Below are 25559 nucleotides of genomic sequence, written 5' to 3'. Positions count from 1 at the left end.
TAAAAAAGTAACTGGAGTGGAATATAAAGGTCAAACGTCAGTCCCAGAGTGTGCGAGTGACAGGTTTTCATCGGGCTCCGATTCTCTTTAGCACCGTGTTTGGTTGATTTTGGTTCACATTCGAAAAGCAGGTTACCGCGTCGGAATGTAACTGTGAGCCAAACGCACCTCTGCGTGACGCTTAAAGAGGGAGTGAAAGTACTGTGGGCGTTTTTTTTTACCGTGTTCGGGTTCGACGCTGCTGAGCAGCAGCGGAGGCTCTCTTCTCTTCTTGTTCTCTTACTGCGGTAAACGGACACGCCTCGCCTCGCGAAAGGGGACAGTTTCATGTGGACGCCACTCACAGGCACTTTTCCCTTTTGCGTTAAGTCGGCGTGCAGTCGGCACATTCTAGCCTTGCGCCATAGATGCACGAGAGTGAACTACTCTGTTTGACATTATTATTTTGGCATGACTTAATTTACAGCGTGATCTTTATGGAGCTATTTTGTACACTCAGCGAAAGAGACGATTTAAAACGTACCAGCCTAATAAATTCAGTAGTTGATAAACAGGGCAGAGTAAACATCTGTAAACAGCTGTATGGAGCTGGAGAAGCCCAAGACGCGGACCGTTAAAGCGAAACGGCGCTGATCTCGGCTGCGCTGTCAATTGTGGTCCTCTTACAGTACTGCAAGTCAGTTTTTGTGAGCACGAAACAACTTTGGTACGCTTGATACAAAAAATGTCCACTTCAGCAAGGTACAGTACGCTTTTTCAAGCATGATTCGTAACTCGCCGTTTTTACCAGCACATAGCCCCACTTTAGTTGTAACATTCTTCAAAGTACACATAACAGGGAATTCGGTTAACTTCCTTTTTTTTTTTTTTTTTAAATCACAAAAGAAAAACAGGCTTCGTGAAAACTTTTTCAAAAGGTGACACATTGTTTCTAGGGGGTAATAAGTTACTTATGTTCAACACTTAGATACGTAAATAGAACATGCTCTTTCGCCACTTTTTACACTACAACAGATTTTCCAAGAATGTGATCAGCTCGCAACGTTGCTCATAGGCCTGTTGTAACACTGATGTCTTATTTGAACGCTAACAAAGCTCTTTTATTACAGAGCTCTCCGTTTCACGCGGTAGGTTGGCGGTAACGTGTTGGGAGATGATGTTTGGTCCTGCAGTTTTCATTTCAAACTCTAGAGGAAGTACTTTGGGGGGGGGGGTGATGACTAAACATCCCTAGAGGACACCTACAAAGGGGTAATTGAGTAATATTTACAAGAGGAACAAGTTAATTTAAAGATCATGCTTAGGACACGGCAGTCCTCTGGGCTCCGTGTCTGTATTTACAGCAGTGTAACATGCATATACAACGTCAAATATCTACTCCTTTTACAGTAACCTTTTAAAATGACGCTTTGATCATTAAAACATATTTGGGCTAATAATTGAGCCCTGAATGGGATAACATATGGGGGGGAAAAAGCTACAGGATTTTTTTAAAAAATGTAAATACTCATCATGCCTCACAGTGTGGACGGAGCCCCAGGCTACCGTCACGGGTCTGGTGCCGGGACCAGGCGTACTTAACCGGCAGGCAGCCTTTCCGCGGTGTGCGACGTGCCCCTCGTGGAGTCCGCTCGCGTTCCGAAAGGAGGCTGTAAAAGTGGGTCGCGTTTATGACTTCGGGAAGGGCCCTCGGTGGCACTGTGTCGCTCACAGCCTGGCAACACTGTCGCCCCCTCCGTCTCTTTATTCATATCCTATATTCACACACACACACACACTCTCTCTCTCTCTGAACCACTTGTCCCATACAGGGTCGCGGGGAGCCAGAGCCTAACCCAGCAACTCAGGACATGAGGGTACACACCCAGGACAGGATGCCAGTCCATTGCAAGGCACCCCAAGCAGGACTTGAACCCCAGACCCATGGGAGCACAGGCCCCGGTCCAACCCACTGCGCCACCACGCTCCCCCGTATCCCATCTTCTCACTGGTGAAATCAGGAAGGGGGATCGCAGCTGAGACATCAGCAGGAATGTAAGAAGTAAACTCACAGAGTGCCTGCATTCGTGGTACCGCAGTTAAGGGGTTTGGTCATCTAACAGCTGCTCGGCCTCTGAGCGTTTACTGGAAAGTTGGACAGAGAACGTCCCGCGTGGGGAGATGTCCTGCGGGACCTTACAGCAAGATCCTGTTTTCTAAAAAGGTCTCGGTAGCACAGAGACGCTGAGCACAACACAGACCGTACTGACTAACCTGAGATAAGTACGAGCCACAGGCCGCGCCGTAACTGCTGTCGCGCGAGTCGCTTGAAGGTAATCACAGTTGTCCGTGGGGCATGCCCTTGACGGTGCCCTACGAGAATTATCGTCACAAAACATACTGTACAAAATTAAATATGTGTACACATGTCACACACTCAGCTGTTTTACCATTCAGGACTAAAAAAATAATACTACTGATAATGTTGTAATTCTGTACATAAGGGCAGCTTTGACGGCGGGGATCGATCGGCCAGGATGCGGGACATCGTTGGTGGGTTGCGGGGTGAGTCGGGGTCTTGCTCTGCTGACAACGATATGACACCTTGTGTCCCAGAATTCCTTGACGGACTACTGCTGCTTAATATTCTTCGGCACCTCCAAGCCTGTCAGTAAGGTCACCTGGAACAGAGAAATGCTTTAAATAAACTCAAATTCTATAAAGGAGAGCAATGAAGATGATCATTATAGCCCAAGGTGACAACGTCTCTGTGATTTAACCCTTTATACAGCGGTGTGTTCTTACTGTAAGATACCATATCGCTCATCTATCAGTATTGAAATATGAATGCATAATCATGATTTTTAAATAGCAAGGTGTCATACACTGAACGTGACATCTTGCTCCGAATCACATATATTTTAAAGGTCACGTATGAAATCAAGCAGGAGTAAGAAAGGTGCGTATACAAACACAGGCACCACCTTCTTTAAGTAACCAGAGATCTCACCAGAAAGGATAACAACATCAGTTGGAACCATAACTTGTTCTTTATATTCGTTTTTTTATATTCGTATGTTTGTTCAGGTAGCTGATGCCAAGGGGCAGGTTAATACAGTCGAAGATAAAAACGTCACACGACGACAGTCTATTTCGAGATGCTGTGTCGCACAGAAATAAATAGTTCACTGTTTTTATATAGTGTTCTTCTGAAGAAAGTGATGCTGCATAAAAAGGACAAAAAGAAGCTAAAGACAACGAGGACAATATGCTAATGTGCTGATCTGAAAATAGTTCGGCAACCGAAAGTGGAAACAAAAGGACTGCCAGCCCAAGGAAGCGGGAGATCAATTAACCGCGGGGGTCCAAGCACCAGTGGTCCCCTGTGTGCGTTTATAGGGAAGGAGGGCGGTTCGATCAGCCAGGAAGATCTCCGTTTCGTCTGTTTGGGCGACATGTTTCAAATGGAAGAGTTTGTTTGGTACGTATCTGGAAGCTGCGTGTGCAGAATAGACCAGAGCGTCCCGCAGGACACGATCAACAGAGCGCCAGCTGCTGCAACACACCTGGACATTCCTGTTGAGGCTGATGGCAGGCATGAAGACCCCCTCCAGGTTCTCGAAGGCCACGGGACCGTGTTGCTCCTTGTTGATGTAGAAGGTCAGGGTGTGCTTGTTGAGGTCCAGCAGGATGCCCACTGAGGAACCCTTTGTGATGCCTCCCTCAGCCCTAAAAGGGAACAGGGGGAACTTCATTCGGACCAACTTAAGACACTCATCAGGCTTTTCAGCAGATCAAGCCAGGAAATGTCAGATTGTATGAAATTACCTGAGCTGATCACAGGATTAATTCCATAAATTCTGCTGGGGCAACATTATGTTCCATGTGACATCTATCAATTTATTTTGCTGACACTTTTCTGCAAAGTGATTTACAAGAGTAAGGAGCTTAGATTTATTTACCCCTGTATACAACTAGATAATATTTACTAGTGTAATTCAGCTTAAGGACCTTTGATCAAGGGTATTATAGCAGGAGAGGGGATTTGAACCTACAACCTAGGGGGCTAAAGGTAGTAGCTCAAACCACTACAGCACGCTCCTGTAAACTAAGGGCTTTATCTAGTGAAACACTGATCAGTCTGATCTGCTGGCTTGGCCCAGCACTCCTCATACATACTACACCACATCAACAAACTTTGATCTCATAGTTAGATCATAATGAACAATACGGACATGAACAAAACATATATGGAAACAAGCTACAAGGTATACTGATGTATAAAATACATTAAATTCTATACTAAGTAAACAAACAAATAGAATACACTGGCTCCTCAACTTACAAACAAAATATGACTGGAAGTTTGTTCGTAACTCATTTTGTTTGTATCTCCGAAGTTACTTTCACCCCAAAAGTTACAATCAATAAAAAACACCAATCGACGTCCATCGCTTTGTAATTAATCCACAGCACTCGGGAACAACAGATTTGAGATGTGAACACTGTGGAAGCGAACTGATTAATGCGGCCCCACACTATTATTCTATCTGGGTGCACTTTATCGCCACCCAGTGGCTGGGAGGGTAAATAGGAATCACATTTAATCATTGAATCTGCTACGAAGAGAAATGTTAAAAAACAGGTAAGTGTAAAAACAGCTAAAAACAAACAGGAAAATGTCCACATCTTTGAAGATGCATCCATTCACAGCACAAGGAGCCAGTGTACACTGTTGCTATGTTACCTGCCATATATATTTATTCGTCACACTTTATTTAGCGAAATGAGAGATGAAATGTTCCGAAGTGAGAGCTGACAGGAAGAAAAACAGTGAGGATTAAAAACAATCGGACGGAATACTCAAACTAGAAATAGAAAAACTTTCCTAAGTCGTTCATATCTTGACAGTGTCATAATGAAACTAAAAAAAACGGCGATAACGAATTGTCCAAGGTAAGTCAAGCCTACAGGCTGCATGCTGGACACACGAAGGACACATCGGCGCGACGTTCCGAAGGCAGCGTCCGTACCGGTTTGTGTGGGAGTTGTTGTGCATGAACCAGCTGCGGTTGTTGTCCACATACATGGCCCAGGCTTTGTCGTCCTTGCCCAGCATCATGTCTTTCATGGTGTTGATGCGGGCCACGCCGAAGGCCGGGTCCGGATGGTTGTCGTAGCGATCCACCGTGAGCTCCCAGTAGTGCACGCCCTTGGAGAAGGCGGCCGTGCCCAGCACCACGCGGTCATCGTAGCTGTTGCAGGTGGCCGTCTGGTTCTCGTTGGACAGCACTATGTCCCTGTGGGCCGAGTTGGGGTCAAAGGTGAACCAGGCCACTGCAGGAGAAAGCAGGAGAGCCAGTAAGGACCTCAAAGGCGCTTGGGAGAAGTTACATCAGTAAAATACAGCACCGTACAAGTCGACGCGTGAAATTACAAGTTGTTTAAGTCGCTTAGGATTAAAAAGCCTGGAATCAATTAAGAGAAATTATCGAGAGGACGGCAGGCAGGGGAACCTGAGAGTAAATCTCAGGCTGAAGAACCGTCTGCAGCAGCGCTGCGTTAAAAGCGGGAGCGTCCTTCCCGTTGAGCCGCCGAAGTGAATAATCCTCCGACTCGCACACAACACCGCGGAACCAAACGCAAGACATTGCATGAAATATTGAAGTGACTCCTAATTAAATATTAAACCCAATGTGCCGAATTAAGAGTCAGGCTCGAGATTCATTTTCCTGCAGCGTCGTGGTGCCCGTAAGACTCGGGCGTATCAAACGACTTTGCCACATCGCTTTAATTAAACGTGTCCCCAGGGCGCCCTGTGTCGGGACGCACTGCTGTCTGGTAGACACGGGTCTGCCTCCCAAACAAAGATCGACGGTTATGATAATTGACGGAGCTGGCAGCGGTTGCTGCCGTGTGCCTTTTTTGTTCACCGCGTTGTTCCGCCTGCCCGGCCGTGCAGCTCGTCGCTTCCCCCGCGGCCGAGAGCCTCTTAATCGACGAGGAAGCGCCGCTTTCCGAGCCCCTTCCGAAATCTCGCAGGCCAGTGCTAATTGGACCTTGGCACTGACGTCCCGTCAAGCGGTGATGGAGCAGGCGGCGCTCTCTGCTGCCAAAGCCATATGGAGACCCAGCTGAGCGACCAATCGACCTCAACCGTTCCAGCCTCCAGCTATCTGTCCGTCTTCATCTGGGTCTAAGAACAGGAAATTAAACTGTCCGGTGATCGCCGACAGCTTCACAACAGGTATTTTTGGTGCTGCTCTTTCCATGACGACAGCTGCAAAGGATCCAGCAGAGCCAGGAGACCTCTCCGGGAAGCTACGGACCCAACGATGCGCACGGCTTTTCGCAACTAGGTCTCGTGAGGAAGTGGACTGACTGGCCGATGCCTCTGCTCAAACTCCTCCCTGTCCCACCTCCAAGAAGCACCTCACCGTCAGACGTCTTGAGGACGACAGTCTTGCTGTAGGGCCCAACCCCCAGGGCACTGTAGGCCTTGACACGGGCGTTGTATGAGCTGTTGAAGTGCAGGCCGTCCACGGTGCAGACCGTCTCCTTTCCCACGTACACCTCCTGCTGGACACAAAGGCATCACTGGCAAGCATGGAATGCATTCCCATAACTCCAAAGCTTCACACTTAAGAACCCTGGCATCTGGCCAGGAGGTTGTGTGTTCAAGTCCCAGGAAGGGAACTTGAGAAAGCCTGCACTGCTTCAGCGAAGCATCTCAGCCAACAAAAGGGTAAAGCGAAACTTTAAAGTTATTCTGCCCTGGATAAAAGCATCTGCTGAACAAAGAAATAACGATGAATAAAATATTCATCATTTATAGTGAATGCAAAACAGACTGGGGATTATTATTATCCTCGCTCATTTCATGGAATAATCGCCCTTATATAATAATCATTATTATTTATTTGCTTAGTCAATGAATTTTCTATGCTGACTTAAATAAAACTGCAAAAGTACACAGTTTATTATTCACTGGGACAATTATATAACTTTATCAAGGGTCCAGTAGCAGCTCCTCTCCAGGGCTTTGACCCGGAAACCTTCTCCATTAAGCAGGATCTTTGCTGCCTCTGGTGCGGGGCGTCCCGTGAATTTCATTGCCGAAGTATTGAACTGCGTGGAGCGTCTGGCCTACGGGGGCCTGCGGGGTGCTGACCCGGTACTGCCCGCCATTGCCGTCGTCCAGCTCCAGCACGTATCCCTCCACGGCGCTGGCACACGGCACCGGGATCCTCCATGCCAGCGTGGCGCTGTTGTTGCGCGTGCAGCACTTCTCCAGCTGCAGGAGGGGCGCGGGAGGAACCCTGAAGGGCTCTGCTGGAACAGAGAGGGGTCACGACCCAACGGCATGAGGGTCCGAGCTTTCACAGGCTGGACAAAGTGAATGGGCTGGGGGTGACATGCATGGGAGAGGCAAGAAGAGATAGAGGGAGAGAGAAGGAGACGGAAGGACAAAGAGAAGGAGAAATGGAAGGGTGCAGAGGGACAGCGAGAGCCGCCTGACGTAACCCAACACCCCGCTGGTCGGTCGGCCGAGAGGCGTGAGCCGGAAAGTGTCACGTTCGGAACGAGGGGGGAACGACACTGAATCACAGCGGCCGTGAGGTACCTCCTGGGCTGTCCGACAGCGCCGGTCCACCTGCGTGCGTGCGTGTCAGTAACGGAGCCTCCCGAGAATCTGAAACACGATACGGATCACAGCGTTTCCACGGCGACTCTGCGCACAACGTTCACAACACGCTTCAGCTTTACAACTTCCTGTCCACTCTCTTGCATTTTGTCGCGTACTGTGTGGCAAGAATTTCATAGAAGTTTCCACTATATTTCATTTTTAAAAAGAGATAAAGGCTCCCAATTTTCAATGTATTTATTCATTTTGGCACAAATTTTTTATATTTCTACCCTATATTAAATTAATAATATCGATAAGTACACACACACTTTCTGAACCGCTTGTCCCATACGGGGTCGCGGGGAACCGGAGCCTACCCGGTAACACAGGGCGTAAGGCCAGAGGGGGAGGGGACACACCCAGGACGGGATGCCAGTCCATCGCAAGGCACCCCAAGCGGGACTCGAACCCCGGACCCACCGGAGAGCAGGACCCGGTCAACCCACTGCGCCACCGCACCCCCTTCCTATTGATAAGTATTGATATAATTTTTACTGACATATTAATCATTAATCATCATTATTATTATTGATCAAGGTTGACTTACAATGTTATTAACTGACTTTACAATCATTCACCTTGTTATAGAGCTGTGTAGTTTTTACTGTATCATTTCAGGTTAAGTACCTTGGTCAAAGGTAGTAGAGTAAGAGAAGGGTGTCAGAACATAAACCTTTTGACTGCATGGTGATGGGGGGTGCGGTGGCGCAGTGGGTTGGGCCACAGTCCTGCTCTCCGGTGGGTCTGGGGTTCGAGTCCCGCTTGGGGTGCCTTGTGGCGGACTGGCGTCCCGTCCTGGGTGTGTCCCCTTCCCCCTCCGGCCTTACGCCCTGTGTTGCCGGGTAGGCTCCGGTTCCCCGTGACCCTGTATGGGACAGGCGGTTCTGAAAATGTGTGTGTGTGTGTGTGTGTGTGCATGGTGATGGCCCTCATTTCCATATATAAAATAAGATAAAGTAATATTTTAGCATCTCCGATACATTAAACACATTTTACATACGTACGTACGCAGCGAGCGCTGTCTTTGTACTCGCGTCACAAGATTCAGCCTTTCGAGGGTTAAATTAAGCTCTGCCAGAAGCTGGTTCCGGCTGACCGTCTCTGGGACGCACGGTGTAATTGAATGTGCTTTTTTTCAATTAAGCATTTGAAGTGTGGATTGATTAAGTGTTCCTGGATGCTGCGCAAAGCAATTCCGCCCCTTGGCCGAAGAGCCGAGCGCAGATCGCCTCCGGACGACACAGGTTTCAGTGGAATGGTGGTAAAAAAAAAAAAAAAACCTAGGACCATCAGATAATTAACTGTGTGGTTTGGAGGGTTTCAGTCATGTGTCATTAATAGTGGGATGTTTGAACTGGATATACAACAGTGCATAAGTCACAAATAAGTGGTGTAAACGTCACAAAGTAGGAGAAAGAGTGAATGGAAAGTCATCAGAACGATAACATCAAGGATGAAAAGTCCACGAAGCATCCTCAGGAATGACGTGTACTTCATCAATACACGTTGCCTTCAGAATGATGGTTTTCCAGTAAAGACACATGACGAAAGCAAAAATCGATCGAAGCTCCCAAGGGCTTCTGTGCCTGGTGAGCGGTTTCATTTGGCTCCGCCCCCAGCCGCAGTTCATGCAGAAGGGCGGGGCTACGGCCTTCGGCATACCTTTGGCTTGGACCAGGTCCAGCTGCTGGATAGCCTGGAGGAGGGGATCGCTCGTGAGCGTCAGGTCAAACTCTGGGTACACCTTGGGCTCCAAAGCACCCTTGACCCACTGGTCTTGGGACGACTGGACCCGCCTGATGAGGGCGTCTGAGATCTGTACGGGTGGCAGAGGGAGGCCAGGGAGAGCTCATTATTCGCACGGACATCCTGATGCATCCCACACAACGGGGGAGAGACAAAGAGATTCTTTATTGTACAATAAGATATCTTGAAACTGGTGGCAAGCGGTCTGGTGTTTGGCGACACTGCATAAATAATCACAAGAAGTTAGGAATCAACCTTTTTTTTTTAAACATTTATCTCACGCTTTTCTCCAAAGCAACTTAACCATTTATATAGCTGGGTAATTTTACTGGAGCACTTTAGGGTAAGCACCTTGCTCAGAGCTACTACAGCCGAAGGTGGAGATTGAACCTCCAACCTTTGGATCCACAGGAAGCACCTCTAATCACTATGCTACCAACAGACCTTTTTTCCATCATCTTGTGAGTTCTCATCTAAAAAGGCACAACGTGGGACCGAAAATCTGTTCGTTACGTTTAGCCCTCAAGTCACAATTAAAAGTGAATAATATAAATCCCCCACAATTTATTTAATACATCTGTAAAAATTTCAAATATAGCTATAATAAAGAAAAATGCTGCCAGCCAGACTTCTGCTGCGACAAATTATTAACTGAGCAAATTAACACTAATGTACCCTTTCTCCGGGGGCGCAGTGGGTTGGCCCGGGTCCTGCTCTCCGGCGGGTCTGGGGTTCGAGTCCCGCTTGGGGTGCCTTGCGACGGACTGGCGTCCCGTCCTGGGTGTGTCCCCTCCCCCTCCGGCCTTATGCCCTATGTTTCCGGGTAGGCTCCGGTTCCCCGCGACCCCGTGTGGGACGAGCGGTTCAGAAAGTGTGTGTGTGTGTGTGTACCCTTTCTCCGTAAAATAATTCCCCGTAAACACAGATAGCTTTGGCTCCACCACAAACCCATTGTCTGTCTGAACCGCTTGTCCCATAGGGGGTCATGGGGAGCCAGAGCCTAACCTGTCAACACAGGACATGGGGCTGGGGGGCGGGAGGGGGCACACCCAGGACGGGATGCCAGTCCGCTGCAAGGCACCCCAAGCGGGACTTGAGCCCCAGACCCACCAGAGAGAAGAACCCAGTTCAACCCGCTGCACTACCGTGCCCCCCCCCCCCCCAATTCCACCACCAACAATTTTTATAAAATAGAGCTGAAAATTAAAAATAAAATTACACAATACAGTTTTAAAACATTTTTTTTAATCTTCAAAAGTTAGTAGCTCAACAATCAACTCAAATATCAGATGACAAAAAAAAAATCAAATTATTATTTCGGACTTTTTTTTAACCAAACACACCACTTTCAGCTGAGCCGCCATCTGCTTTCAGAGACGTTAGAAAAACCACGCAGTTCAGCAGTTCGAGAAAGAATGAGAGCATTTCAGCGCCGGCTCCTCGTTTCTTTTTCTGTAGTTTGCGGAGGCTTCAGGGCGTATGAAAGCCTCTCCATTATGCCCAGGAAGTTAAAAATTCAGAGGATACTGTTGAGATGAGAAGCGTTGACTCACGGACGGAAATGAGCTGTCTTCCACATTTCATCGGTGCCTGCAAACCCTTGTTATGAACAGAAAAATCCATCGTTCTGACTCATACCTTCTGGATGGGCAAATCTTAGGTCTCAGTTTGAATGTAAAGTTCATTTCAAATATATACACAACCCTCACCTTACACACTGGCTCCTCATCTTACCGACACGCTTGGCGCCACAAGTCTGTTTGTAGCTCATTTTTGTCTGCAAACCTGACATGACTTTTAACCCTAAGCCACAGTCAGTAAAAGCACGGTAATACCCAAGTCCATTGATTTACTTAGTTCCATAAGACTCCCACATATAGCTAAAAGAAGTTTTAAAAAAAATCTCACTTTCTCACTCACACATAGACAGTCTGAAACCGCTTGTCCCAAACGAGGTCGCGGCGAACCGGAGCCTAACCCGGCAGCACAGGGTGCAAGGCCGGAGGGGGAGGGGACACACCCGGGACGGGACACCAGTCCATCGCAGGGCACCCCAAGCGGGACTCGAACCCCAGACCCGCCGGAGAGCAGGACCCAGTTAAACCCGCTGTGCCACCGCACCCCCCCGATAAAAAAAAATCTTTTGTTTTAATATTTTTGTTCACTTTGAGTGACATTACAATTGGACAAAGGCATCAGCTGAGTGCATATTAAAACCTCAAGCTGTAAATACTGCGGAAGTGAGTCGAATAAAGACGACGGCGCCGTCTTTTTCTTTTTCTCACTTTTATTCACATCTATTGGCTGGAAGCATAAGAACAGATTGTGTTCGTTTCACAACAAACGGAAATGTTAGAAAACACAAAAAGCGAAGAAAAGGCCATTGAAAGTAAGGATGTGAACCGGAAAACGCGTGCAGAATAGTGCTTTTAACTGCAGCCTTTGGACCCACAGGTCACAGGTTCACATCCCACCTCCAGCTGTAGTACCCTTGAGCAAGGCACTTACTCTATATAGCTCCAGTCAAATACACAGTTGTATAAATGGGTAAATGATTGAAACGAATAAATGTAATCCTTGAAAAGTCATAACTGAAGCGTCTGTGAGAGGAGGAGCCGGTGTATATTCCGACATGCGCTCGTCATCGTGACAAAAGCGGGGCTGCAGAGACATGATGAAACTACCGAGGAAATATAAGCAATATGAAGAGGCTCAGCCAAAAGTTGGGTTCTGCAGAAACGCAGCCCTGAGGGTCTGCTGGTCCCCCCCCCCGGCCCCCCCCCCCAGGCACCTGCAGGAAGCCGCTGGGGTCGTTCTCTTTGATGACCTCCAGGCAGAACTCCATCATGCCCGTGGTCTGGCGCAGCTTCATCGTGCAGTGGGTTATCTGGTCCCGGACCACCTGTGACCACAAGACGAGACACGTCCGGCGGGTTGTGAGCCAAAGCGCTCGCGAGCACCGCCGCCCCCCAGCGATAAACAAAGCGAGGGCAGAAAGATAGAGCCGGTGAGTGTTTACAAAGCACTTTAGAGCCCAATCTCCATGACAGCTCCTGTAAGGAATAACACATTTACATCAGCACCTTTTAGCCCTTGCACACACCGCTGCCCGTCGTCATCCCTCCATCATTGCCAAGAAGAGAATTGTCTCCCAAACAGAGCTGAGCAAGCTGGAAACTTCATTTACACACAGCAAAGAGCAAATTCACACACCCTAGAAGAAGACTTTGCTACCTGTGTGTGTTAGGGCTGAAAGAGGCTCTCGTTTTCCTGGAGAATTTCCGGAGAAAGGAGGTGTAAGAAGACCCTTTCTGATGGACTACTGGCTTGGAAGGAAATAATGAGGGTAGAAAATGACATTTGCCATCACACACAACATCTCATTAAACACGTGGAAGCAGCTGCTATCTTTCAGGAGATGCCCGCCTGATAAAAACCGGACATGTGTAAATCTGACAGCGTGGAAACTCGCAGAGCGTTCGACCGGCTGCCGCCGGCACGGCCCACCGATGCCTTGAGGGGGTGCGGGTGTATAGTCCACCAACTACGGCCCGTCTAACGGTGGTCACCAAAACACATCTTCCCTTTACTGTAAGCATATGAAGCATATGATGCTTTGGGTTTGATTCCTCAGACTGACATCCATCTGCGTTCAGAGACTGCTACTGCAATCAGGTCAGAGATGAAAGCTGCCCTGGGAGACACGAAGAAGGACGGGACGCTTGTCGCGAAAGACGTTTAATGCCATCACAGCGAAGTCACACACCCTCTTTAAGGGAAATTGAGAGCCACAAACCGAAGCAGTCAGCTTGTCTTTAGAGGAAATCGAAGGAGTCCGAAAAAACCCACACAGACACGAGGAGGACGTGTGAATCCCTCGCTCTCCTCCCACTGCGCCACCGCGATATCACACTTCCACATCTGCAGCACTTCAGTGCCTTTAAGCAAGAGGCATCGAAGAAAACAATGACAACTGACGAAGTCTCTGCTGTGGCCACGGTGGCCTTGTTATTTTGGATTTAACTCCACAGCCTGCTCTGCTAAAGGAAGCAGCTGTTCCTGAAACCACGAGCCCCCATGGCCAACTGAGGTCGGGTCCATGCGACCTGCTGCTGGCTTATTCTGAGTCCTGCCCCCCTCCCACACCGGAGAGTAGCTGCCCAGGCAGTGCGTTCCCAAGCCCACGCCAGTCCCGATCCACCCAGATGAGAAGGATTACGAGTGCATGAGCCGGCCTCCCCAGCCACGGAGAAAGTGGGTGCGAAAGCCCGTGGATTCTGGGTAATCAAACAATGCGCGTAACGGAAGCAATAAGAGGCCGTGCCAGGACTCGAGAGAAGGATAAAGATGTCTAGACATCTAGTCTTCAAGCGGCAGAGCGGCCAAACGGTGTTCCGGCTTTCGCAGGAAAACGCCATCCTGCTGACCGAGAGGATATCCGGTCGCCATGGAGATCACTCACCTTGAGCTTGTACTCGCGCTCCTTGGTGACCTTGGTGAGGAGCTTGGCTTTCTGCCGGGTGAGCGCGTCGATGAGGGAGTCGCACTGGGCCACCAGACAGGCTTCGAACTCCACCCCGTTCTCCTGGTGGGAGGGGGCACACAGGAAGGTCACACAGGGTCCATCATCTGGGAAACGGCAACGACCTCAGCAGAATCCGAGGATCCGGATCACGTATCGCGTCGGCGTAACGACACCGGCGATTGAATGGCGAGTCTTTGCTGACCGCTCAGTCGATAACTAATGCGGGGGAAACACTTTAAATTATTTTAAATTGTAATGAAGCAGAACTGAGTCTCCGAGGTTGCCCGTAAGGAGGAGGAAGTCGCGTTGTACGCAGAACACGGCGGCTCGCGCATGTGACAGCTCAATAACGGCAAAAAAAAAACCAAACCGACAGACATTCTCCCTGAAGACTCGTATCTTTATTATCCAGCTGCAGCTCTGAGTCTGTTCACACACATATTATTTATTATTTTTTCTTTTAGGAATTGTGTGACAGATGCACAGCTACAGTATAAAAAAAAATCCTTCGGAAATAATTTCAGAACAATGTATCAGCTGCGTGACACTATTTACTGTATTATTGTAGGGCTCAGTTTTTAGGGTTAATTTCAATTTTTTACATTGTGCCCTTTTTTACACTTCAGCACAGGGGAGATCTTTTCAGTTTTTACCAGTTCAATTTGTCAAAATTTTAAAATTGGGACAGAAGAAATGACAGATTGTAAACTCAAGTGAAAAGATGTGACAGTATTGGTCTTTGCACATTTACATAGCGAGTCTGTAGTTCTTGCTTTGAAAATGATTATTAACCTTTATTTACTAGACATCTTTGTCCGAGGTGACTTACGGTGTTAACTTTTCAGTGATTTACCCTTTTATGCAGTTGGGTAAATGTAAAACTTCCAGCAAATTTCTTGTACAGTGGAGAAACGTGAAAATTTTTTTCATAAAAAGGGAAAACAGGAAAATTAACAGGAAATAAACAACCAGAAGTAACCATGATCAATTTAACAATAATAATATATATTAGCAATGATCCAAAATTAGAACAAGCTGTGCTAAACTGAGTTGGTGTTTTTTTCCATGTTTTTATAACATGCTCTGTTCTTCTTAACCTATATTTTAATAGGACATTCGTGACATTTTCCAGAGACTGAGTCCTACTTTTCAATTTGGCTAAATGGTGCATTATGGAGGCAAATGCATTAAATTTTTACTCAAACACTGCATACATAATACTTATGTGTCAGCCACTTATAATTTCCTCTATTATTTAAACCCAAAGCTTAAGAGAACATTAGCGACATGTCCTACAGACCAGGTCCTTTTTCTTTAGATGTTTCACTGATGCACTCATCTTTTCTGCATAGACTGCATATCTAACACTCACCTGTCAGAACGTTGCAATTTTTATTATTTCAACCTCCTAGCTTAATGGGACATGTAAAAAAAAAAAAAAAAAAAAAGGCAGTCCATGTGCATACAAAGCATACCTGTATCTGCTGCAGCAGGTTCTTGAGCTGGACCAGAAACTCCTTGGCGTCCTTGGCTTTGTCCGACACGCCGTTCAGGGCTTGGGAGAGCTGGCACTGCGCAGGACAGAGAGGGACCTGTGACCGCTGGCGTCCAAACAAGAACCACATTCCCGAAATACACTGCCATATAGCGTATCCGCTAGAGTGAAATCACTGCCATACTCTGCAATAACTCTAGGACTCTCATTGAGAGGAAACCAGAGCACTCTAGGTTCATTTGTTCCTCTAAAAAACTGTGTTCAACCATATTTAGCTACCGTCTGCTCGACCAGGACCACTGCAGAACAGACGGTCACATAGGCCACATAAAGGTGATTGTGGCAGATGGTGTGATGGTGTGACACAAATTTATGGGGCTGTTAGGAGATCGGGAAAGAACTGGAACTGAGCAAGATGGGGTTTAAGACTCTTCTTGAAGGCTGGGAGGGATTCAACAGCTCTGAGGGACAGGGAAGCTCATGCGACCGCATCGGACCCAGTACCGAGAAGCTATCGGCTTTTGATTTTGAATCCCTTGTGCATGGGACTGCAAAGCGGACAGAGATGGAGGAGTGCAGTGCACTTGCTGGGGTGTAGGGTGTATCAGGTCCTATAGGTATCGGGTTGCAGATCCTTTGACCGTCAGAGTCGTGAAGTTGGCGTGGAGGCCCATGGACAAAGATACGGAGAGGAGATGCATGGGAGCACTTTGGCAAATCATTCTGGATAATTTGAAGATTCTAGACGGTAGAAGCTCGAAAACCAGTCAGGATGTCGGTGCAGCAGTCTTGGTGGGATTTCAGCATGGTCTACACCAGAACCTGCGCTGAGTGCATCGTGAGATGTGGGCGGATCCTGTGAATGTTTCACAGAAGGTGTCTGCAGGATTGGGTTTTCTCATCAACTTGCTGGGAGAAGCAGAGATCTGAGTCATATGCTACTCTCAGGCTCTTGACCAATGAAGTGGGAGTCTGTGTGTTTTTGCGTGTGTGTCTTTGTAAGTGTCAGTGTGCATGTACCAACCCCGTGTAAGACCTTTACCCATGAGTGGCGCTTAATTACCGCCAACACCAACCCCACTGTGATAGATTTGGCCCCCTTCCACGTCTCACATCCCCACCTGCTCCTTTCCCTTTGCCGGCACCCCTCCCCAAAGGGCACAGTGCCGAGCGGTAGGACCCCCCTAAATCAAACAAACCTCCCGGTTCCCCTAATGTGCCATCTGGACTGTCAAGATGGCCATGTGGCTAACAGGAGGATGACTGATTTACCCCCCAAAGTCGCCTTGGCTTCCGACACAACTGCGAGACGCCACGGCTCCGCCCTACCCCAGCCCTCTTTCCAGGGAGAAGGTTTCCACTTTGAAGGGAGTTCCTTTCACTGTACATTTCACAGTTTTGGTCCCAGACTGACCAAGTGAACTCCCTATATCCCTCAGCACTACTGAATCCTCCTCAGTTTTCAAGAAGGGTCTCGAAACCCATCTCTTTCAGACCCATTTCACTCCTGAGCTCCTGAAAGCTACATAAATTAGTCTGTAAGTGAGTATCTATTAATTTCCTACATGAATGGAGGAAGCAGGCAGTTACTTGAATGATGTGAACTAGCAAAATCGCGGTATGAGAGAAACAAGCTGAGCTTTGACACTCGTGTGTCTGTATCTGAACCTCATTGGCTGTTTAGAAGAGCATCTGGCAAATGTAATGCATCTGGATGTAATATTAATGCTGTTTTAATGAACTTGATGGTTAAATTCAAATGAAATTGTGAATTAATTAAATTTTGCATTTAGGATTCCATCAGTTCTGTTCATTCGGACTCCGTTGCCTTTGTTAGGTTTCGGTCGGCCGCATCATTAAAGTCTGGCTAACAGCGACAAGAGAAATGCCAAAAAAGACAGTTGGCAGAATACAACGGCCAAAGGGGGCAGTTAGACTGCAGCTGCTTCAGTGCTTTCGAGGCAGACAGTAAGAAAGCGCGCCTTGTAACAAAACACTTCCTCGGCGTAAAAAAACCTACATTAAGAAGTCATTACTTTTAGGATGATGTAACATTAACTATAAAACTGAAAATAAAGCTGCTGCAGTGTCCCGATGCAATTCAAATTCCATACTGCACACACCAGTATATTTTAAATTGATTACCATCTGCTATCTGTCTCTGACCTTTAGAAGACTGGTTATCAAATAAAGCAATACAGAGCTGACTGCGAAATGAGAAGAAATGATTTTTTTAAAGACTTTCAGAGTTACGCAGCCAAACGCAGAGGGGGTCACATGTTATTTTTGCACAGTCGCAGACTGACTTAGGCCAAGACCACATGAATCAGAATCGATCACATGCTGGTGACCTTGACTGCAGGCATCCGAGCCTATTGAAGAGCAGCCCATGGGAAAGGGTCTCGGAGTCCCAGGGTGCGATCTGCTCCTCCGGCAAACCACAGCTGCGTCATTAGCGCCTTGCATCTGGCACCTCTCTCCAACAAATGCTTTTCCAGTTGTGCAAGAGCATGAGCCCAGGTGACGCCTGCTTCCTTACAAAGGCACTTTGGATTTACATTAGCATTAAGAACTGAGCGTAAACAACACTGCATTTCACAACAGATTAAGAGCTTTAGATACCCAAATGTGATTATCAGAGAACGGCTCGTGTGCATCTTGCTGGTGGACATCACTCAAGTACTTGCACATGAAAGAGACAGCAAAACACCAATACGTAGGCAATCTTAGCAGGTGATGATGGACTTTTTTATATACTGCAGCTGTCAGGAAATTGATGGAGAAATGTGTCTGAAAATTAAAGGCTTTTGACACTCTTCCAGAATACTAAGAGGGATTCAGCAGTTCTGAGGGACAGGAGGAGTTTGTTAAATTTTAATTACTTCATCCAGCAATGATGCAAATTTAAGGAGCTGTTAGGAGATGAGGGCATACTGTAAGTGAGTCTGAGGTTTTGAGACCTTCCTCAAATGCTAAATATCACACACACAAGCTGTCTGAAATCACTTGTTCCATGCAGGGGTTGCGGGGAGCTAGAGCCTAACCCGGCAACAGAGGGCATAAGGCTGGAGGGGGAGGGGACACACCCAGGACGGGACACCAGTCCATCGCAAGGCACCCCAAGGAGGACTCGAACCCCAGACCCACCAGAGAGCAGGACCCAGTCAAACTCACTGCGCCACTGCACCACAATGTCCTCTCTCTGCTAGATATACCAAAACTTTTTTTTTCCCATTCCATGGAACACGGTGAAATAAAATTAGCAAATATGTTGTGACCGTCATTAAAAATGTACCAGATTTCATATACACTAAAATAGGTTCATTAACCATTTATGAAATATAGAGAGGATTTTTCATACTGAGAAATATACGAAAATGCAGAGTGAAGCCCAATGACTGGAAATAAATCAATAGAACAGCATTTGTCTACTGACATTTACAATGAATATGCTAAAACATATCGGAAGAAGAGAATCACACTAAATTTACATATCTTATATGTCTGTTGGACTGTCTAGGTATTTTATATATCTACAGGACTACAGGACTGTCTATGTAGGACTCTTGGAGAAAATCAAGCCAAAACTGTTGCTAGAAGCTTACATGATAACACTGAGGTTTTCGTACTTTGGAGACATGTGAAGATCATGTGAAGACTGGATTATCTCAAAAAGATGATAATGCTTGGAGAAATGTAAAGAAAAAGCAAACAGAGATGACCAGCAGCCACTTGGATGGACTCAATCACAGTGACTATGGACACACACCTCCAAACAGTATGGACACAAGTCGAGAATAGAATTTTATTAGAGTTATTCTGTATTTGTGGTCACCGGAGGTCAACACAAAGTCGACAGCACATGACAACATGCAGGAGGGAGCAAAAGCATGGTAGCAACTGCTGCATCGTGGGACTTGGTGAAACGCTCATGTGAAACACTAATTTCCCGGTTGCGGGAGGCAAAATCTATGAACGGCACATATTGCTAGAGGCATCTTCGCTATATAAAACATCTTTTGCATATTTTACTTTGAAAAGCACAATAAACTGTAACAGTGGTAGTAGAAGTGGTAGTAGCACCCCCTAAAATTACTATGTTTGGCAAAATAGGTTAGTTATTTTGTGGAATATTCATTTGGCTTAAAGGTATCGGTGCTATGTTGCCATGGCAACAGTGCGGCTAGGTGCACGGAGCGTTTCCAAGCTGGTGACCACAAGCGTGAGGCAGGATATTGCCTTTGATACACCTACACATGGCTGCCTAAGCTTCCATTAATAGCCACACACACCAGTGAGGTGTTGGTAGAGCCTCAGCTAAACGTATTCTGCTCCAGCGTGTGGCGTGTGCATAAACACGCAAAATCGAGCTTGAAGGCCATCTGAAGCCAAATACATTAGCCGGTATTTGGCTCATTCCCAGCAGAAAAGGTGCAGGACACCTGGACGCCCGAACCCCTTTTTCTTGGCTCTGATTTAAGTGTGCGCAGTCCTGAACACAGCGTCTCCACACTCCTCCACGGCTGCTGATCAACCCATTACTTCAACGCTCCACCTACAACTCACCAGGATTAGTCAGTAACTAACCGGCACGCTATCCACTCACGCTCTGATCCCCGGACGGCGCACGTAGTCTAAATCCCGCTTGTTTCCTCAAATCAGGGAATCCCGCCAGGACTTCCCGAGCCTCATCCGTCCCCATTTAATTTTCACACTCCATAATCCTCCACAGGAAACATATGAGGGGCGTTCTAAAATTAGAACGCACATTGTTGTCCAGCATGCAGATTATTGCAGAAGAGATATTCTCAAATTAATTGTTTTAGCAGTACGGTGTGCAAATGCCGAGGAAACCCAGAAAAACTGCATCTCAGATAAGAATTTCTGCATCGTTTTTGTAATTTATTAAAATGGAAAATTTAAAAAATAAAGAAAAACACTGTGGCCGGATTAAAGCACTCTGTCTCAAGGTTTTAATTTTCCATTGTTCATATCAGTAAGTTTTACTGTCTTTGCACTGAGCACCAAAAACAGCATGCCGTCGAATTTAAGCATTAGTCACTCGGCTGTCTGACGTTCATTTGTGATATTTCTGTCCATAATTTTGTGTTCGTTTTTGCACTCTTCTTGCACAAGATATGACAGTATTGTTACTGAGTGCTTATTTCCTTGGTGAATACATGTAATATCTTTTGTACTTTTAATATCTTCGATGTGTCATCTCCAAAGAGGGGCTGTTTGTACCCTCAATGAACAAAAGATATTGCTGCCTGAGACTCATAGCGGTCTTTTGTTCTACACATTTTCACACAGGTGCCCTGTCACTACATTACAATGCCCAAGGGGGGGTGGGCAGTCACTGGTAATTGGACCCCCGGACGTCTATTCTTCCTCCTTGCAGTTTGGGAGTTTTTTTGTTTTCCTCTCCTCGGCTGCCAGCTGGCTGATCCTAATAATTGACTATAACTGCTGCATCTCTACATTGTATCTTTTCACCCTGAACTTTGCTCATCATTCTCTGTCACCTTCATGAGAGGAATGAAAAAGGAAAATGAATTGCACTGAACTGATTTGAAAAGATGGTAATGGAGAAAAATCTGCAAGTCTTCATAGTCTGATATGTACTGCACAAAACATATTTATTGCCAAGATTATTGCCAAATGTGATGCTGAAAGTAGGGGGGCGCGGTAGCGCAGTGGGTTGGACCACGGTCCTGCTCTCCGGGGGGTCTGGGGTTTGAATCCTGCGTGGGGTGCCTTGCGGCGGACTGGCGTCCCGTCCTGGGTGTGTCCCCTCCCCCTCTGGCCTTACGCCCTGAGTTGCCGGGTTAGGCTCCGGTTCCCCGCGACCCCGTATGGGACGAGCGGTTCTGAAAGTGTGTGTGTGTGTGTGTGTGTGTGTGTGTGTGTGTGTGTGTGATGCTGAAAGTCGACGGAACAAGGAGATTTCAAGTCAGTCTGCAAATCATCACACCATGACTGTTTTACGCAGGTACAGTGGGCACTCATGACTCAACTCCTCACTTTCCATTTGGGATCATTCTCAAAGCAGAAGGCTCCTCTTGCCACCATAGACACACACACATACGCACACACACAGCGTCTTGATCAATCCAAACAGATGGTTGTATCCCACTACCAGCGGACCCCTGCCCAGGGCATCGGGTCAGAGCAGCTCTGAGCCGGTGTCACACGCCACGTGCAGAAGGAGTGTCCGCACGACCGATTAAGCCCCCATGCAGGCTGTCAGCTCAAGCTGCTCCATTATCGGCAAACTGATCTCCGAAGCCACATGACAACTGCCTTTGAGCCAGCTTCCATCCGCGGAGATCAGATGCAGCGCGGAGGAAGTCTCTTCTCCTATAGGACAATGGTTCACATCTCCGCGGTGCTCAGCTCAACTCGTTTTCTCAGTGTCTCGGTACCTTACACAAAAAAACAGACCATAAGGACGCCAAGAGGGTCACACTTTAGCCCCGGGTGGTCTGCTGTGAGCGGATGTGTGACTGTCTGCCCCAAACAGTCACACATCTACTCACAGCAGACCCTCCCCCATCCAACACCCTTCACACCATCTCCTCTCGCGCTCCAGCCTGGTCCCGGACGGCAGTCAGCAAACATTGACCTTCACCCCGGCGTCTTTGGCCGCCGGTCACTAAAACAGATGGCAGTCGCTTAGCGCTCTTCTGCTCCACCGTCGCTGGATGAGCAGCTCACAGAAAATCATAACAGTATGTTTCATCTGCAAAGCCGTTACATTTGCGGTTCAGTTTCGGCGTGTCACAGCCAAGAATGTGCAATAAGGTGGCATTTCAACAGGGAGCGGCGCCCAGAATTGTTTTTGATGTAAAGAATACACAAACGTGGGGAGCTGGATGGTCTGCAAAAACAAAGTGCTGTTTGAACGCTGGGGAAGAAGTTTCAGAAGAACTGAGGATCCTCCAAACAACGAGCTCTCAGATGCACGGGGAAGAAAAACACAATGTAGAGTTTCTTTCGGTTCTGTGGTTTTACACAGTAGAACGTGTCTAAACTTCATCTAGTCCTCACCTCACCAGCCTAAAATCATGGGACAGGAGACACTCAGTATGTTTTTACACATACCAAAACCAGCAAAACGTGAGCATGAGGAAGCCATCTGTGAAAAATTATGGGTTCGATCCTGTGCAGAGCTTGCTTGTTCTTCCTGTGTTTGTGTGAGTTCATTCCAGGTGCTATGATTTCCTCTGTTTTATCTTCCTTGCAGTTTGGAAGTTTTTTGTTTTCCTCTCCTCAGCTGTGGAGTCAAGATATGTGCTCCAGGTGAATACACATCACACACACACATCACCTGAAACCATTTGTCCCATACACGGTCGTGGGGAGCCGGAGCCTAACCCGGCAACACAGGGCATGAAGCTGGAGGGGATGCACCCAGGACGGGACTCCAGTCCATCACAAGACACCCTAAGCGGGACTTGAACCCCAGACCCACCAGAGAGCAAGACCTGGTCCAACCCACCACACCCTCCTTCCAGGTGAACAGGTGCATGCAAATTGCCTGTAGTGTGTGTGAGTAACACACTTACACCGCAGCTCTGTTTGGACTGGTGAATGATTGTGGGGATCTGCTGTAGTATATCTACCACCGTAAGTTGCCTTTGATTCAGGTGTCACCAAAATACTATGTAGTAATTCTTGGGTGTTGCTTCGGAGAACAAGCGTGTGCTAAATGAATAAATGTATATGAGAGTAATTTGAAGTCACCACTTTCAGTGTGGGTTTATCGGTGCCTTACACACCACTGGAGGGATCCGACCCCCTTTCGTCTTATGAAACTGCTCCAGCTCATTGACGTCTGAAGACATTTATTTACACGGAGCTCTCTGAAGGACTCAAACAACATCTCAGTGGGGTTGAGCTCTGGACTTCGACTTAGTCCTTCCTGAATCCCCATCCTTTTCTTCTCTAGGCGCTCAGCCGGATCTTTGGTCTGTTGCACGAACCACTTTTCGACCGCATCTAGCAATCGGACACATGATCTCACACTAGAATTCTCTGCTACAAAGAGGAATGCATGGTGTTCTCAGTGATCCAAGTTCGGCGGCTGCAAGAAGAATCCCAATCAATCATCCCTGCAGCACCATGCTGGGCTGTTTCTGAGGATCCTGCAATGATATGTGATGTTCTGGCTGAATAAATAATAAATAGATCTGTTATTTAACTACAGTCAAGATTTGGTGAAGACTAAGTGAAGGTTAGCTATGTCTTCATCACTGTGTGTGTTCTGTTTCCACCCACAGTGGTCCATGCCCACTCCCACTGCTGCCCTCCTTCAGGAGTTCACTCCCTGCAGCTGTTCTCTATAAGACACACACCTCACGGAGAAAACGGTGTTCTGTGTGACTATAAATGTGAGTTTTTTCAGGCACAAACACACACATTGACTGAAGCCGCTTGTCCCAAGTGGGGTTGCGGCAAACCGGAGCCTAACCCGGCAACACAGGGCGTAAGGCTGGAAGGGGAGGGGACACACCCAGGACGGGACACCAGTCCGTCACAAGGCACCCGAAGCGGGACTCGAACCCCAGACCCACCAGAGAGCAGGACCTGGGCAAGCCTGCTACACCCAGGCAGAAACATCCCGTTTGAATTTTCACTTTATGGTCCAAGGAAAAGAGGCTGAATTTTATTTGGAGGGCTTCCAAAGACTCTCTCACACACACACGCACACACACACACACACACTGTGCCCCTACCTTGTGCTGCTTCCACACCACGCCCAGCGGTTTCACCTCGTGCTGACCGTGTTTACCCTCCTCCACACAGCGGTGACACACTGGCCTCCGACACGTCACGCAGTACACGCTGTACGTCTCGGCTTCGTGCTCGGCGCACGTGGCCGGCTTCCGCGGCGCCGCGGGGGGCTGCGGCTGCGCGACCGCCGCGCTCTGGGGGGGCGGCACGAGCCGGTGCTTGGCCAGCGGGCCGCGGGACGGGTGGCAGCGCTGCTGGCACGGAGCGCAGTAGAACACGTCGCACTGCTCGCACATGACCGTGGCCTCGGCGGGGCCGCGCTCGCACAGCTGGCACGGGACGGACGCAGCCGCCGACGCCGACTCGCGACTCCGCCGGTAGCGGCTCACGATGGCCTCGAGCAGCCGGTTGCGCGGGAAGGCGCGCGGGCCCCGCTCGTCCAGCGACGCGCTGCGGTGGCACTGCGGGCACGTGATGGACACGGAGCAGGGGCGCGGCGGCGGCGGGAACACGCGCACGCCGTTGGGCGACTTGGCACACGGCGTGTACGAGCCGTAGCCGCTGTCCGTTTCGCTGTGCATGCTCATCTTGTCCGCGTCCACATAGTCGTAGTCCGAGGCGGCGGACGCGCGGCTCTGCGCGGCCGGGGTCTCCCCCTCCGGGGTCTGCACCACGATGGTCCTGGCACACGCGAGGCACACGTTGTGCGAGCACGGAAGGATGATTGGCTCCTGGTACAAATTGCCGCACACGGGGCACTTCAGCTCCTCGTCCATCGCGTCCGTGAAGCGGGGATGCGCGCGCGTCGGCGGCAGCAGCGGCAACTAACAGCGAGAAGGGAACAGCACCGATCGACACGGACAGCTCCCTGGACCCGCTTTGCGCATGCGCAATAGCTGTAGCACTATGGGCGTTGTAGTTGTAAAAAGTGCAACGAGTCGGCGTAGTGAAAGATTTAGGCTATTTTGCCTCGTCTGATCAATGTAGGAACTACACTCCCCATAACCCCCCACAAACGATATTAACGACCATCCAGCCGTCTTGTGGGCAACAATACAAATTTATTTTTGTCATGAACACATGAGCGTCAAACTGAAATGAATTATTCATCAGGGATCGTTTGAACAAACATGAAGGAGGAAAGCATGAAAATAGGTTTTAGTGCTGGCTTTTTCAACTGTTCGGCGACTTCACCAGATTTATTTTTACATAATATCTAAATATAAATTTTCAGTCTAATTCAAGATCAGATTTACAGGAGTTTAAAATCCCCCAAAAGTGATTTTTTTTCTTGCTTTTTTGTCCTCTTTTCAGAAGCAGAGTTGAATCTACTCATGAAATAAGAATATAATTTTGTGTCTGCGACAGAAAATAAATGAACATGTATTTTT

At 48.0% G+C, this 25559-nt stretch overlaps 1 protein-coding gene across 5 annotated transcripts; it reads right to left on the bottom strand.

The window, feature by feature from the left end:
- Window positions 1-1469: 1469 nt before the first annotated feature.
- On the bottom strand, window positions 1470-25031 carry trim67 (tripartite motif containing 67). Of its 5 annotated transcripts, none has more exons than XM_029253247.1 (12): window positions 24171-25031; window positions 15413-15508; window positions 13875-13997; window positions 12204-12314; window positions 9329-9482; window positions 7604-7672; window positions 7151-7311; window positions 6417-6555; window positions 5013-5316; window positions 3546-3708; window positions 2254-2660; window positions 1470-1649 (listed from the first exon to the last, which is right to left on the bottom strand). In XM_029253247.1, exons 1-11 carry the CDS (start codon window positions 24942-24944, stop codon window positions 2610-2612), a joined length of 2145 nt encoding a protein of 714 aa, XP_029109080.1. In that variant the 5' UTR covers window positions 24945-25031; the 3' UTR covers window positions 1470-1649; window positions 2254-2609. The 5 variants fall into 5 exon arrangements, with proteins under 5 accessions (XP_029109080.1, XP_029109085.1, XP_029109090.1 ...); XM_029253252.1 differs by having other exon boundaries at window positions 7151-7308; XM_029253250.1 differs by lacking the exon at window positions 1470-1649 and having other exon boundaries at window positions 2328-2352; window positions 2479-2660.
- Between the last annotated feature and the right edge of the window lie 528 nt (window positions 25032-25559).

Source organism: Scleropages formosus, chromosome 1 (assembly GCF_900964775.1).
Source record: "Scleropages formosus chromosome 1, fSclFor1.1, whole genome shotgun sequence".
NCBI classification, from domain to species: domain Eukaryota; kingdom Metazoa; phylum Chordata; class Actinopteri; order Osteoglossiformes; family Osteoglossidae; genus Scleropages; species Scleropages formosus.
The sequence above is the reverse complement of the archived record's forward strand: the minus strand, read 5'-3'. Positions and strand labels throughout refer to the sequence as shown.